Consider the following 16,020-nt stretch of genomic DNA (forward strand, 5'->3'; position numbering starts at 1 on the left):
TAACGTGCACAACATGGGCCTAAAGTTGAGGCTTAAGAATAATACTTTGCAAACTTTATGCCTAGTTCACAGGTATACCTACTGCCAATGTCGGCTGTAGTGGAGCAACTTTTGTGCACATGCACCTAAGTTGCACCGCTCATGCACCCCGATTTTATCCATTCAGAGAATTGCAGTAGTAATTTCAGGCACACGTAGAGGGATTGTATTGTAGTGACCGTTCCTGGGTGGTGACAGGGAGGTGTCTTGGTGCACGCAATGGGCGTGTTGTGGGAGTGTCGGTGTAAGTGGTGCATACAGATGCTCAAACACTCACATAGGAGACCATACTCGGACGGAGAATCTGCTACTGCCACAGTGCTGGTGCAACCAATGGTGGTGCACCAATCTGTATTACTTTGTGCACAGATGCTGACAGTGGATGTCTCAATTCTTTCACATTCGGACGCAAAGATGTACACAAGGGATGGACATTTATTGGCATTTGCATATAGTCACAAACGGCCGACTGCAAATAGACTAAGCATGTAATGTCAATGCCAATGGCGTATTAAGAGAGGAGGGTGCCCGTGTTTACTCCCTGTCTGGGGCCCCCTCCTCTCTCCCCTGCTGCCATCAGCATACTGACAGCAGCAGTAGCAGTAGTCTGTGCCCGGAGTCTACTGCGCATGCAGAGGTCACTGAGAAAATGGTGTGGCAGCCATTTTTTTTGTGATTTCCTACTGCGCATGAGCAAAACGCCGGGAAAATGGCCGATACGACCATTTTCAGAGTTTTGTGTAGCGCTACTTTGTGGGACTTCCGAAAGGTAACTATGAAAAAAAAAAAGGATGGGTGCGGGGTGTGCACCCATTATATATACGCCTCTGGTCAATGCTGTACGCATGCGGCCAATGCTTTCAGTTTGCACATGTGTCCGTGTTGCACTGCGCATACATCCTTATGGTTATCCCAGGGAGCCACCGAATGAATTTGGACGCATATCAGTGGCATTCCTGGGAAGTAACAAGAATGGCTAAAACGATGCAGGTGTGTAGTGGACATAGGTGGCCATGATTAGACTGATAATCTGGACCTCCATAGGATTGGTACAGTGGGCCTGATTCAGAGCCGAACGCTCTGACCACAGCGCTCGCTCTGAATCAGGGCCCTCCTCCCTGAAAATGGAGCGGCCTCATGGACGCTCGCATAGCTGTGGGTTACCACCCACAGCTATAGCGAGCGTCCATGATGGTCGCGATGGCTTGCGACGAGACCCTGCGGTAGGGTCTCGGTGACCACAAGCCCTGGAGTGATTTTGGCTCTATCAGAGCCAAAATCACTCCCACTGACATCACTTGTGATATCAGAGGGGCCGGAGTCAGACGGTAGGCGTTCCCATGGGCCCCTCACGCCATCACTTGTGATGTCAGAGGGGCCGGAGTCAGACGATAGGCGTTCCCATGGGAACGCCTCCGTCTGGCAGCCACGCCCCTGGCACGCCCACCAAAGGGGGCGTGCTGTCACTCACCATCGACAGCACGCCCCCTTTGGTGCGAGACCCATAATGACGGCTTGCGCAATTCGGCACCATCGACCCGTTTGCGAGCGGCCTGCGCTTGCGAGCGGGTCTGAATCAGCCCCTGTGTTCATTGGTGAGTCTTAATACGCACAGAGGCATTTTAGCGGCCAAGCCTATTAGCATAAAGATGCTGTCACGGTTGCAGTAGCGCACAGCTCTGGGTCCAGGGGCAGAACTATGGGAGACAATGGAGGCGCCTGCCGCTGGGCTCCAGCTCTGAAGGGGCACCTCCTCCATTGTCCACAACATATTCACCTCACTTAGGACTGTAACAATGGGAAGCAATCGGGAAGCCGACTGCCTATATACCGGCAGCCGGCTTCCCGACTGTCTTATCCCGGCATGGGTGAAATGCCGGGCGTCTAGATGTAGACGCCCGCATTTCCCCGACATCGGGAAACTGGCGCCCGGCATCACGATCGTAGTGATGCCGGGCGCCGCGAGTGGACAGCTGTGGGGGGGGGAGGGTTAGGTTTAGGGCTCCTGAGGGGGACTTAGGGTTAGGCACCCAACTGGGAGGGTTAGGGTTAGGCTAGGGGGAGGGAGGGTTAGGGTTAGGCACCCCCGGGGGGGACTTAGGGTTAGGCACTCCCGGGGGGGATTTAGGGTTAGGCCCCCCCCCCGGGGGACTTAGGTTTAGGTATCGTGGAATGGGGTGGTAAGGGTTAGGCACTTAGAGGGGGGATTAGGGTTAGGCACTTGGGTGGGGAGTTAGGGTTAGGCACCCCTAAGGAAGGTTAGGGTTAGGGGGGTTAGGTTAGTGGATACTTACCTATCCACGATCGGGATTTCCAGCGCTGTCGGGCTTCCGCTGCATCGCACTCTGCTCCTGTCGGGCTGCCGCTGACGGGAATCGAACCGCCGGCCATGCGGACGGCGATATATCATACCCATTCCGTAACAATGTACCCGGAGTGTACCATCACAGCCGCCCAATACATAGCACCCCTTCCCGGCACCTGCGAAGCCACTATACACTCGTGGAGAGCTCCATGTCAGACCATCAGCTGCTGCCTTTATCTATAGTCTGCCTGCATGCGAATTTCTACATTACAGTGTTAGCAGCTGTGACGGGGGTGGGACCAAATTATAACTTGTCTCCGGGCGTCTGGGATGAATTTACCCCACTGTCTGGGTCAAACCCTTTGTCAGTACCTTATTTGTAGAACTAGTGTCTGGAGTATCAAACTGTTTTGAAGGACGTTACATTAATTTCTATCCCTCTTATTTAAGGTCATTGAAGTAAAGTTTGAGAAGTTTGATGTGGAGAGAGATAATTACTGCCGATATGATTATGTGGCTGTGTTCAATGGAGGAGAACTAAATGACGCCAAAAGAATTGGAAAGTTCTGTGGGGACAGCCCACCAGCGTGAGTACTCCTTATATACTGTACAATGTCTAGCTGATATATGTTTTTGGAAGAAAGTGTAATATTTTATAGTTTGACATTAATGTGTAAACACTTTTATAGTTCATTATAACTTATTATGTGATCATGGAAAGGCTTTCACATTCCTCTGCATGTACTGTAGGAACAACTGGAATTGTTATAAAATTAATGTGGTTTAGTCAAACAATGTCGCAAGAACATTTTATTATGAATGCTCCAAACTAGTTGTGACAAATCACTGCAGCTGGGTGGCTGATGCTCCTGCAAATACCTGTAATTTCTTCCTGGGCCTAAAGTGTTGGAGTGAGTTCTGTTGATGTGAATGATCTATATCTTCCCTGGTCCCTATAATATCCGGCTAGCTCCTAGATGTGACTGACCAGCTCTTGTATTTCTCTATTTTTTTTTAAACCTGTTAAATGTGTGATGATAAAAACAGTGATGTGAAAGAGTCAGGTATATTTAAAAATATCTATACATCTGACTGTATATGTTTGAAGTCTGTCTACTTATTAAGTGCTTGTGTGCACAGGTATCTAATATTACATCTCTCCTCCATTCTGTTTTTGATAATTGCATCTTTATAAACGACGCAGAGGGCACTCACCGATTCCTAATTCTGCTCGCCCTCTCCTTAGGAGGCAAGCAGAAGTGTGCAATGATTAATGGGAGCCCAAAACAAATGAATTGCAACATTGGACACCCATTAATTACCGTGATGTAAAAACAATTGAATAGCCCCCAATGAGTCCGTGACTGGTGTGCATCCAAATGTGTAAGGACTGAGATGCCCACTGTGAGCATCCGTAGACGCTGAAAACCCGCTTTGTTAGTCTTATGATACACTATTGATTGCACCATCAAGACTTGCACCTACAGCACCTGCCCTACAGCAGGTGCAGTTTCTCCATGTGATCACGGCCTCCTATGTGATCAGTGAGCGGTTGTGCGTCTCTGCACGCAACTGCTTTCAGCAACAAGCCGGCAGCACTCCCATAAGACGCAACATATCTGTGCTTCTTTTTAACCACCCCGTTACCTCCCAGTCACTGTTCCTTACATTTAGGCTTCCGTGTGTACTGTGACTCTGTACATACAATCGGGACACATGTACGATGTGAATCGGACACATGCGCATATGAAAAACATCACGCCACTGTGCCCAATATCGCTGCTGCGTCCTACTCAGAATCAGGCCTAATATCCACTTTATAATATAGGAATATAAATGAAAGACTATGCAGTATGGGGATATGAGCTGCCCACTTGCCAGCTTAGAGGCCAGAAGCCATGAGTAAAGTGGAAACCACTATGTGAAACTGCTGCAGATGAGGACGTGTCAGAGAAACCTGCTCTATGCTATCAATCTGCCACATAGATGAGGGTAAGGCCATGGATGGAGGTTTGATTGGTTACAGAGACAATTAAAGGTATTTGAGAGTAATAAGGATTATGGGCCTGATTCAGAGCCGTTCGCTATTTGCGGTCGTTCGTTCAAAAACAAGGGGTGGCTATTCAAATGATCCGTTCGCAAATTGCAGTCTGTTCACACCTCTAAGCCTGAACGAGCGAGCAAAACATACGCTCGTTTATTTGTTAAAAACGCCCCCTGGCCGCTCGCACCATACGTCATGTCCGCTATTTATTAGATTAATCGAGTACATCGACCAGCGTATGAACTGCTCGCTATTCTTGTGGTTGGTTTTTGCTACCACAATTTTGCGAACAGTTCTGGCTTAAAAAAAACCCAGTGACGTGGTCAATGACGCTGCTGTTTTAAATATGCACACCCATAAAACGCCCGTTTTGACCTTTAAGCACGCCTGCGTTCTGATTTCCACTCCCCGTTTTCAAGCACCTTCCCCTGTTACCACCCACATACGCCTCATCCTGTCACTCAAATTATCAGGCATTCGCTATTTTGCGAGCACATGAATTTCGTCCGCACTGACTGGTTCGCGCATGCGTATAACGATCCGTACGCATGCGCAGATGTGCGAACATCGCTCGGAACGAGCGTACTGCCGCTAGCGAGTGGCTCTGAATGAGGGCCTATGTATTTGAGGTTTAGATTTCTGTAGTGTTTGAAAGCCAAATTAAGTGCATGAAAGCTGTAGCAGGGACCTGTATCTTATATATATATATATATATATATATATATAATTCATTGCTCTGTTTGTTTGTCTGTCTGTCCAGTTGGATCCTAGCCAGGTTTTAGGGGGGTTAGGGTCCCGGTCATGTAAGGACTGAGATGCCCACCGTTAGTGTACGCTGGGCAGAACTTTCGCCCGGGGAGCCTGTCCTGAGCCTTTCACTGGATGCATTTGGACAAAAACGTCAGAGTTGTAACATTGGACCTCCCGTTGGTGTATGCTGGGCAGAACTTTGATCCAGGGAGCCTGTTCTGGGCCTTACTCTGGCTGGATTTGAATGAAATCCTCACAGAGGGGTAACAATTGGTCTGGGATACCTAACTTACTAACTTGAAGATTTAAACCCGGCAACGCCGGGTACCTCAGCTAGTTTGGTGATATATCACTCTATGCTCAGAAGGACTGGGAAGTAGAGAAGATGAGTTCAGGATTTAAGAAGTTGCACATAGATCTATCCTCCATCAATGCGCTACAAGTCCTGTTACACATAACGTGTGAGTGCAGTGTGACTCCGTAGCGCAGAGTGTCTTTTTGTGCGACTTTTTCCCTTCAAATACATGTTATTCGCACATCAATGTGAACAGGACGCTTACACAGCGGTCAGCTACAGTGTCAGCGGCTTTGGCACTGTAGCTTAGCGTTTCGCATGCAGTTGCAACCACAAACACAGAATATAAGCATGCCGCATGTCATTTTAATCAGCAGAAGCTGCTCATGTGTCCTGTTTGCATCCCTGTGCGATTAAGATGCATTTGAAGGAAAAAAAGTTGCATAAAAAGACACTTGGCGCTACCGAGCCACTGCATGGCGCGACTAGAAGGGCTGTTTAACGCGCAAGGAGGCTAGATGTATGTGGACACATCTGTAGGAAAGAAGTTACTTAAAGGAAATTGGAGTAGTATAGTACAGTAAAAGGCTAGTAAGGAAGACTGTAAGTTAGACAGTGTAGGATTTGGCACTTGGTGTGTTTAGGCACCCTGTAACAATTGGTACACAGACACATGGTAAGCTGTTACATATCAGTCTAGTATAGAGCATATAATATTCTGGTTATCATCCTTTAGTACATCCCCATATACTCTACACCAGAACAGTCATCATGGGGATGCTGAGAGTAGGGAATAACTGAGTAGTGGTGTCAGAGGGTGTCTATGGGGTGTAGGTTACGGGAGGCACACTACATCTTCCTTACTTACACAGTGCAGCACAGGCAGAGGTAGTAAGTGTGTCTCCCCCTCTGTGATTATACTTTCTGTCTTGCTGTCTTCTCTGCTTGTGGACATATTTTTGTAACTATTTATTTTGTTCCAATTGTCTGTTGCATTTGCTTTTCTCTTCCTGCTGTGTTTCCCTTACTCCATGAAGACTACTGACCCTTTCCTGACAGTCCCTATTTATCCGGCTGGTCTCACATATTCAGGTTAGTGTGAGCTATTAAGGCCGTTAGCTCTAAGCTGATTAGAGTCAACTTCTGTCTTTGATTGAAGCTGTTTTCTCATCCAGGAAAGGGTAGGAGTCAGCAGACGAGAGGGGGAAGTAGTGAATTAAACAGAAGATCATGGTGTTATAGCATCATAACCAGCATCATGATAACGTGCTCCCAGTGCCTGTCTGAGCTTTCTCCATTCCTTTTTTTATTATTATTATTTCTCCATAATTTTCTCAGACAGCTGTGCGCTGCAGGAAAACTGCAGAACATCAGGTCTTGTGACAGTGTACAGATGTGTCCCTGGCGATAACACATGCACAGAGGAATCCATTGCAGAGTTAATGACAGGCTGTGAGCATTTGGGGGTGGTGACGGGGGAGTGGTCGGAAAAACGCAGGTGTTTCTGTTCGTTTGAACACCGTTTCCTGGGCGTGCATAAATTAGCCACTGCGATTGCATACACAGCTTGAGAGCCCACTGCGTGCGAGGAGACTTGCTGTGTCTGTGGCAGGTCAGACCTGGTGTAAATGCTATGTGAGTGGTCGATGTGCGACGATCGTACCGATGTTTCTGCAGAAGAGCGATAGTGGACGGCTATGAGAAAGCAGTAGTGGGCGTCTTTATTGCGGCTGAGCATTGGCAAGCATTAGCATATTTTTGCAACTGCGTTCCGTGCGAAATTGCAGCTGTGATCGCTGGTGAATCAGGCCCTGAGACTGTATATGAAGCACAACGAACCTAGGAATTAAAAAAAGCTGTGGCCGCTACATTATAGCACTTCGTATACAGATTCAGAGACTCAGTTGCACACCGATATACATATCAAATTAATCAGCACAGTGTCCTAGTTCCATTGCATTGTGACTTAGACACATTTCCGGCAAAAGGAGACACAAAAAAGACGCCAGGCGCTAGCAGAGCCTCATGTGACCTGGCATGCCTAGAGGGACCTTTGGGCACAACTGCAGCAAAGATGTGTAAGGACGCAACTGTAGCGTTGTGGGAATTAGGGAATGTGAGTCTGCAGCTCACGGGACAGGAGAATGAGACTTTATGGTATAAATGAATCTGCTGGGAGAGTTGTGCTGGTTGCAGCTGCCTGCATCCATTTAGCTGAAATAATATTATTACAAGATAGAAGCAGGGAAGTGCTGATCCTCACTGAGACCCTCTCTCTCCTAGCCACATTCCTGGCCGTGTCTACTGTTATTTTAAACAAAGTTTACTCCTATATCTTTGTCCAAGCATCCAAGCAATGTCTACCATGTTCCGTGATCCTGCTGGCTACTCTGCGTGCTGTTCCATACTAGCCTATGGTTCATATTTCTTATTAGTGCAGAACAGCTAAGTGCAAGTATGCTAAGAAAGTAGGTTCCCCTTGTAGAATTAATTATATCTAGCTGCTTTACTACTCAGGTATAGGGACATAAAGTGAAAATAAAAATATACATTACTGATATAAACACAGAAGTGTATTCCCTTTCTTGAAAACGATTTCCAGATATCGAGAAATTTCCAGACTGCTTATATTACAGACGCATATTTGATGTGGAACAAGAACTGGGTGCGGCCCATTTAGCTTAGGTTTCTATTCCAAAATAACACATATTCCAGGAAATAAGTACCAACAAAACCAACACAAATGTCGTGGCCAATAAAATATAGCCCTTGGCATTTGTAGATCTAAGTTTGCCTGCAGTGATTATACTGCCATGGGATTTAAAGGCTATGTACACTTTAGAAAAACATATTTTTAAAGAGACCAGAAGCTAGAAGTAATGTACACAAAATAGTAGCTTACATCTACAGTACCTGCTGTTTTCACTCATTTAATTAGTACAGGAACGGTAATACACGCCTTGTCAGTCTTGCCGTGTCACAGACCAGTGGCCGACAGTGCTATGAACGGACAGCAACACATTTCACAAACTGCCCCTGGTTCTCCACGTGAACATGTTATTATTAATACAAAGACCAGTGGGCAGGTGTGAGATCTGTTGCTGGGATGACTAAAGGCCCCCATACATCAGAGATGGATTGCAGCAATCGTGCAATTTGCAATCGATTGTGTATAAAAATCTGCAATGTATGGGCTTCACAGATCACAGATTGCAGCCAAAAAGTGATTGGAATTGTTTAATCAGATTGTCCAACATGTTGGATTTCACAGATCGATTGGGGCTGTAGATTGCTAGTGTATGGCCATGATCAGCAGATTTGCAGACCGTTTCTAGCAAAATGATGGGCCTTTCAAGATTGCCAGATCTGTTTTTGCTGCAATCGATCTGCAAATCACTGAAAAAGATCTGTAGTGTATGGGCGCAGATTGCTCAATTGGGAAATCCTAAGATCGGGCAATAAATCTTCAAATTGTTCAATTGTGGTTTTCAGATTGCTGATGTATGGGGGCCTTAAGATGCAAGAGCAGGAGATCAGTCGGCGTTCCTGGAAGGTTACGCGGGTGGCTGGCAAGACACAGGCATAGCGCGGTCACAAGCAGCTATGTTCAGACGGATAAACTGTGCCTCTTTATGCCTGGTACAATATTCAATGGTGCGCCTTAATATGCACAGCACCTGATTAGCGAAGCAGTCGGTAGGCATCTCTGTACAAATTCCATCGGCATTAGCATAAAGGTGTAGTCGCGCTGCGGCAAAAAACACTCACGGCTGCAATAGCGTTCATCACTGAATCAGGCCCCCAATCACTTACTAACATTGGGAAGTATATGGTGTTTATATGCTGTTATGAGGATATTTGTACGATATATGTGATATGAAAGGCCACCAATAAATACCTTTCCTTACATGGGTCCACTTTTAAGTGGAATATAATATTGTGTCATACATATTTAGTGCCATCAGTACCCAATTTACATTATGTAATTATTTGGCTAATGCTTAGGGCCTGATTCACAGATATATGCTAACCCGATGATGTGAGCACATCTCCGATATTTTGGGGTCTGTGCATGCGCAGATCCCCCAAGCTGCAGCATGACTGACATGCTGCTGTGTTTAGGGGGCAGAGCGTTGGCATATCTGCCCAATGTTACCCGAAATGGGGGCATTTCTGGGAGGGACGAGACCATGGTCTGCGTCGATGAAATATCCAGGCTGAGTAAGTCTCAACTTGCATATCCTGGCCAAAGCAACCATTGTGATGGTGATCCCAGGTAGCGTCTATGGACATGGCACAAGGATGGTAGATGCAGCAAGGAGGTGTCTATTTCCTACAGACACCTACTGCTGCATTTGCGTTGGATGGCCGCTTCCTTGCAGCTGTGCAATACTGTCCACCTCTGAATCAGGCCCTTGGACAACGTACTTAATCTATGGGCCTGATTCAGAGATGTATGCCAATGCCACCTCAGCTGCAAATCCAGGCGACTGCGTGCAAAGACGCAGCATTGATTGCAGATGAGTCGATTAACGGCCATCTGAGTAACCCTATAGTCGCGCAGTATGACTGCGGGAACTGAGACGCTGGAGCCATTTTCCTGCATACGGTGTCACAGTTGCTATGCTGAGACACCCCAAAGATGGTCACGACAGGCCTGTGTTTGGGTTGCAACCCCCCATTGCCGCCCACAAACTGACTCTGCCTGTCGTTCCCTTTGCTAATAAATCCTCACCGTGCAGGTTACCGATAATCGCTCAACTGCATAAACATCGGCAATGCCTGCATCTCTGAAGCAGGCCCTGTGTCGGGTAACCATTAAATATTCACCAAGACTAGAGACTAGAGAAATGAAGTGACTAGAATATCCCTCTCGCACAGCCTTAGCTACACTGTTCTGTGCATCTCCAGTAATGCTCAGCCAGTGATAACAGTAGTAATGCCAGTGTCTGTATATTCCTGCCCTAGAGAATCTTTACCAGCCAAACAGTCTCTTTTTGGAGTTGGTGGAGGTTGCTCATACATACAGTGTGTATATAGCAACCGATTGCAAGGAAAGAGAGACAATGGGATTTGCTGGCGTAACAAAAGAGAGAAGGATTGTAGCTACAGTATGCCTCTATTGTGCTAGTCAGAGGAAGAGAAGAACATAATTATTAGGATACTCTTTCCAGTTAAAAATGGGGTCCATGAATGTCGCTTTAAACATACTGTAGGCTACAGTTTCTCAACTTAAGGTCTTGACCAGTGAGCATAGGAAAACATACTGATTGTTCACCGGTGTATAACAACAGTGCTGCTTTCTTCCGATAACGTTTTATCATAATTCAGAACAATATTTCACATGTTGTTTACTTGTTTCTTTATACATATTTTACCTCACTCAGGCACAAACCATGGCCTGCAGCACTCACGTTTTTGTGTATTACAGGAAGCAGATCAGAGGCCGTGAGACCTTAGGTGCTGAGACAGAGATATCGTTGTATCTGCCCTGCTCTGCAAGGGGATGTAGGGTGGTGGATGGGGGGCGCTCTCCCATCTTTAGTGGACTGAGGGCCTGATTCAGAGCCAGACGCTCTTTCAGAGCACTCGCTCTGAATCAGTGCCCGCCTATTGTATTTTTAGAGCGGCCTCCTGTCAGCTCGCATAGCTGTGGGTGACCACCCACAGCTAGTGCGAGCGGCCAGGATGATGGTCGCGATGGTCAAGACCATCGCGACCATCGGACGTGCGACGAGACCCTTGTGGTAGGGTCTCGTTGCCGCAAGTCCCAGTGGCACTTGTGATGTCAGTGGGGCCGGCCCTAGACGGTAGGCGCCTCCGTCTGGGCAGCCACGCCCACGGTATGCCCCCCAAAGGGGGCGTGCTGTCACTCAACATCGACAGCACGCTCCCTTTGTAACGAGACCCGGAGCGACGGCTTGCCCGTCGCTATCCGGGTCTCGCACATGCGCACGACGGAGCCGCCTCCGTCGTGCGCATGAGCACTGGGCCAACATCGACCCGCTTGCGAGCGCTCAGCGCTCGCGAGCGGGTCTGAATCAGGCCCTGAGACAGTTTGTCAGCTTTTAATGAGGTGAATAATGAATGATTGGGGCTCTCAGGTCCTATCTGCAATCTTGCAGCAGAGACAGAGAAGTGCAGGAGGATTGGTCTAGTGAACCGATATGAACCAACTTCCCTCAGTGTTTACGAATGGTTAAGCAGAAACAAAGTAGTTCTATTTCTGTCTTCATGTACACAGAGGGCAGCAAATGTATCGCTCTGACTGCTGCTGTTTATAATAAGTAACATAAATATTCATAGGTGAAACCAGTTTAAATAAATGGCTTTCACATAGTTCCTAAACTATATCCCAAAGTACATCTCTCCATTTCTCTCTTTGTTTATGACTACACTCATCCATATGATTCCTAAGCCATGGCAACCCCAGAATTATAGGTGCCAGAGGACATTGAAACAATAGGAACATTGGCCCTCATTCAGAGCCGCACGTTAACAACAGTACGCTCGTTGCGTTCCGATGTTGACTAACCGCGCCTGCGTCGGTGTTACACTGCGCATGTGCGTACGGCAGATTGCGAGTTTTTTTTCTCTCGTTCCTAAAATAGCGTACAGAAAGTGACATGTCAAATGTGATTGACAGAACAGGGCGTTTTTGGGTGTTGACGGGGGTGGAGATGAAAAAACGCAGGCGTGGCGAGGCGTTTTTGGGGCGTACATACATTAGCAGATGCGAACGTCAAATGTGTTCGGACCATCTCATACGTCACTGAAACATCCGCTTTCCCTTCAAAATGCTCGCACAGCTTAGGGTCAGGATTACTCGACCACATTGGCGATGGCCTTCTCCTCCGTCCCGGGACTCCACGATGGTGCTGCGATTAATCGCGGCTGGTCAGTAAAGTAATTAGTGTTGGATTGAAATCCGGCTTGGTATGTGTTTGGAAAGCAGTTTATTGGGATAGCACAAAAGCGTACGCAGGTGGAAATCAGAGCTGCTAATGTCATGATTACACAATCAATTAGCGTACATTTTTGGGGTTTTATTTTGGCCACAATCTGTTGGTTATGGCCTATTGTAACAATAATGTCATCATCTTTTAATTAACTCCCCTTTTTTTTGGTTTACTGTGGAATTTGCATCGCTATGTGATTTTTGAAACGTTCCTTAAAGAGGCCTTTTTTTTGTTTTAAGAGGGTCAGTTTTTGCCTTTAGGGCCAGGATTAAATGTAACCCATTTGTACAATAATGTCACAATACAATCTCAGTTTTTTGTTTTTAATTTATTGTTTAAACACAAACAAATTGGCCTAATATTTTGTTGCCTTTTTTTGTGGCAAAGATATTTGATAAAAAAAAAAAATAACCATAACTGCTAACATAAGCGTAAATACAAAATTTAAAAACATTTCACAAGAAAGGAGAGGGAAGTTTTGACCAGAAAGGAATATGAGCCAAGCACAGAAGGAGTGTGGGAAAAGTCGCCATTGCTGTCACCGTTTTCTCGCCCGTTTGGCTGGGTGAGGGTGGGCGCCAGACCGGGTCCGGGATGCCATCGGGCTGGCCTGTCCAGAGGCAGATGTTGTGGCCTCTGGACTAGGCACAGGGCTAGGCACATTTGGAGGATTGGCTGATGTTGTGCCAGAGGTGGAGGATCCGGATGTTCCGGCAGGAAGGGAGGTCGGCTCCACCATGTGCTGGCGAACGAGCTGCTCCAGGGCATCGGCGATGCGGATGTTGGCCCTGGTATTTTCCGCCAGGGCCTGACCAATGGTCACGTTGGCCGCAGCATTTTGCTCCAGGGCCTCAGCCACCCGTATCAGACTGGCGTCCATCCTCTGCAGAATCTCCGTATGGCAATCCGATTTAAAATTGAGTTCTGTGAGGAGGCCCACTGCCTGCGAGGGGGCACGCCCTGGACTGGCTTCTGCAGGGTCCTCAGCCGGATGTACTGGTTCCTCCCCTGCAGAGCCAGCAGAAATTCTGCGGCCAAGGCTCCCCTCTGGAGCAGACTCATCCGCCTCTGTCTCTGTTAGGAATTTGGAGAAAAGACTCACATTAGAATCTACATATTGGCACAATAGCATTTCAGAGTTGGTGACATCACAAGACTTACCTTGGCCAACATGAGGAGCCGCAAAGTCTGGCATGTCCGTATCCATGTTGGACACGCCAAACACCTCCACAGCCTGCACACACCCCTGTGCCATCTCTTCTAAGTCTGTCAACTCCAATGACACAGGGGTGGGACCCCCACCTGTCCCCCTTGCATGCCTAGCCCTGTCGGCAAGTTTTTGTTTGAGACGATATTTGAAGTCTGCCCATCTGTGGAATGAAATTGGAACCATTATCCTTTTTTTTACAATGGGTTTTGTTTATAGGATGGGAAAGTGTTTACTTACCGCCGTTTGACATCCCGGGCTAGACGGACATAATCACCCACCCTATTGACAGCAACGGCGACCTCCTCCCACATTCTCCACTTCTGGCTTTGGCTCATATTCCTGGCTGCCTGGGGCAGGATGTCAACGCACTTCTGGATCAAAACCTCCATCTCCTTGCTTGTGAAATGTGTCTGCCTTTTTTTTTTTGCAGCTTTGGCGGGTTGACTGGGGCCAGCAGTCTCTTCCATGTCATCCTCCTCACCTATTTGGGTAAATATGCAGATTTAGCCACTTCACAACTTGACCAATATATTTGTTTTAAAATAATCATGGAGACAAAATGCATGAAGGCCTTACCGCCGGATTTTTGGCCATTGTTTCCCTGGTCTGAAGCCATGTTTCTGCTTCCAGAATGAAATCAACCAGAAATTCAATGTGATTTCGTGACGTATTTATACATGCGTCCTTTGTTTGCGGCCGCATCATTGATTGTGCGTCCCTATGATTCATCCTTAATTTGTGCGGGAAAATAAACACTATTTATGGCTTGGTGTGCGTGGAGTCGAGGTGGGGTTGTTGGATTGTTGGCGGTTAAGTTGTTTGGATTTGGTTGTTTGCGGTTGGAGGATTTGGCAGAGTTGGTTTTTTGTTTGTTTTTGCTACAGTTCTTTTGTTTTTCCGTTCGCATTTTTTTCCTTTTTTCCACATCCTTTCCTGATTTGGTAAGTTTTGTGCAGTCAAATTTGTGGCCAATTGGTGTCTTCTTCTGTTTTGTGGTTAGTTAATTTGTTTAACACTCATTTCATCTTTTTTAGTTTTTTTTGGCTTTCGGACCCAAAGACGTTTTTTTTGGAAATCTTATATATTCGAGTTGGGTAAGTCCATTTTTTGTCTTGCATTTGCGAATTAATTACCGCATTTTTGACTGTTGGTTTAGTGACTTGCATTTGCGAATTAATTACCGCATTTTTGACTGGTGGTGTAGTGACTTGCATTTGCGAATTAATTACCGCATTTTTGACTGTTGGTGTAGTGACTTGCATTTGCGAATTAATTACCGCATTTTTGACTGTTGGTGTAGTGACTTGCATTTGCGAATTAATTACCGCATTTTTGACTGTTGGTGTAGTGACTTGCATTTGCGAATTAATTACCGCATTTTTGACTGTTGGTGTAGTGACTTGCATTTGCGAACTAATTAACGCATTTTTGGCGGCTTATTCATCATGTAATCCAGTTCTGCTTTTCCCTTTTCCATTTTTGGGGTCCATTTGAACCCTATTTGACGTACGGTGTGCAATGTCGTTTTCATCGATGGCCAAATGTGTGTTTCGGCTATTTTCTGTGTTGGCTTGCAACAATTTAAAAAAAAAAAAAACACCCTCTAAATTTTTGAAGTCTCAATTTTGCCTTTTTTACAGTTTATACGTATCATGACAATACCCCGGCATGTAAGCAGCTATGGATGGTATCAGAAAGCTAAGTTGTTTTTTCTTACTTTTGGGGTGGCTCAAAAGCCTTACATTGTAAACTTTGAATTTCAGGTAGATCTGGGGCGAATTGTTCTGGCCCTGCTCCCGGAAGACGACCAACCTCAAACTCGTCCCAGGCGTAGGCATCGTAGGCATGCAAGGCCCCAGATATTTCGAACACGTGTCACCCTTTTTGGAATGCCCGATGATGAGGTTTTAAGACGCTACCGTCTACCTCCCAAAATCATCATAGACACTCTCTCATTAATAGAAAGTGATCTTGAGCGGCAAATTGACAGTCCAACAGCAATACCACCACTGACGCAATTTATGGCGGTGTTACATTTCTGTGCCTCAGGATCGTTTCAAACAACGGTGGGAATAGTGGCGGGCATCTCCCAATCCTCCTTTTCCAGGATCCTGAGGGCAGTGATGGAGGCACTTTTCAAGCACCTCCATCATTTTATTAAAATGCCTTTGGATATGGGTGCCCTTAGTGTGGCCAAGGCCAATTTTTACCAAATAGCTGGCTTCCCACACATCATAGGGGTTGTGGATGGTACTCACATACCACTTCAGCCTCCAGCACGGCTGGAGGCAATATTTAGAAACAGGAAACACTATCACTCCCTGAATGTAATGGTGGTATGTGATGCCTCCCTCCAGATCCTGTCCCTGAATGCTAAATTACCCGGAAGTGCTCATGACTCCTTCGTCATCCGGCAAT

General features: G+C 46.6%; 1 protein-coding gene across 1 annotated transcript in view; it reads left to right on the forward strand.

Moving 5' to 3' along the window:
- PCOLCE2 (procollagen C-endopeptidase enhancer 2) overlaps positions 1 to 16,020 on the forward strand; it is an 87,935-nt gene that overhangs the window by 39,364 nt on the left and 32,551 nt on the right. The window contains exon 5 of the mRNA XM_088446269.1: positions 2,795 to 2,931. Coding sequence (XP_088302395.1) covers positions 2,795 to 2,931 — 137 coding nt within the window. The remainder of the gene's footprint in view (positions 1 to 2,794; positions 2,932 to 16,020) is intronic.

Source organism: Taudactylus pleione, unplaced genomic scaffold, assembly GCF_031769625.1.
Source record: "Taudactylus pleione unplaced genomic scaffold, aTauple2 ptg000395l, whole genome shotgun sequence".
In the NCBI taxonomy this organism is placed as follows: Eukaryota; Metazoa; Chordata; class Amphibia; order Anura; family Myobatrachidae; genus Taudactylus; species Taudactylus pleione.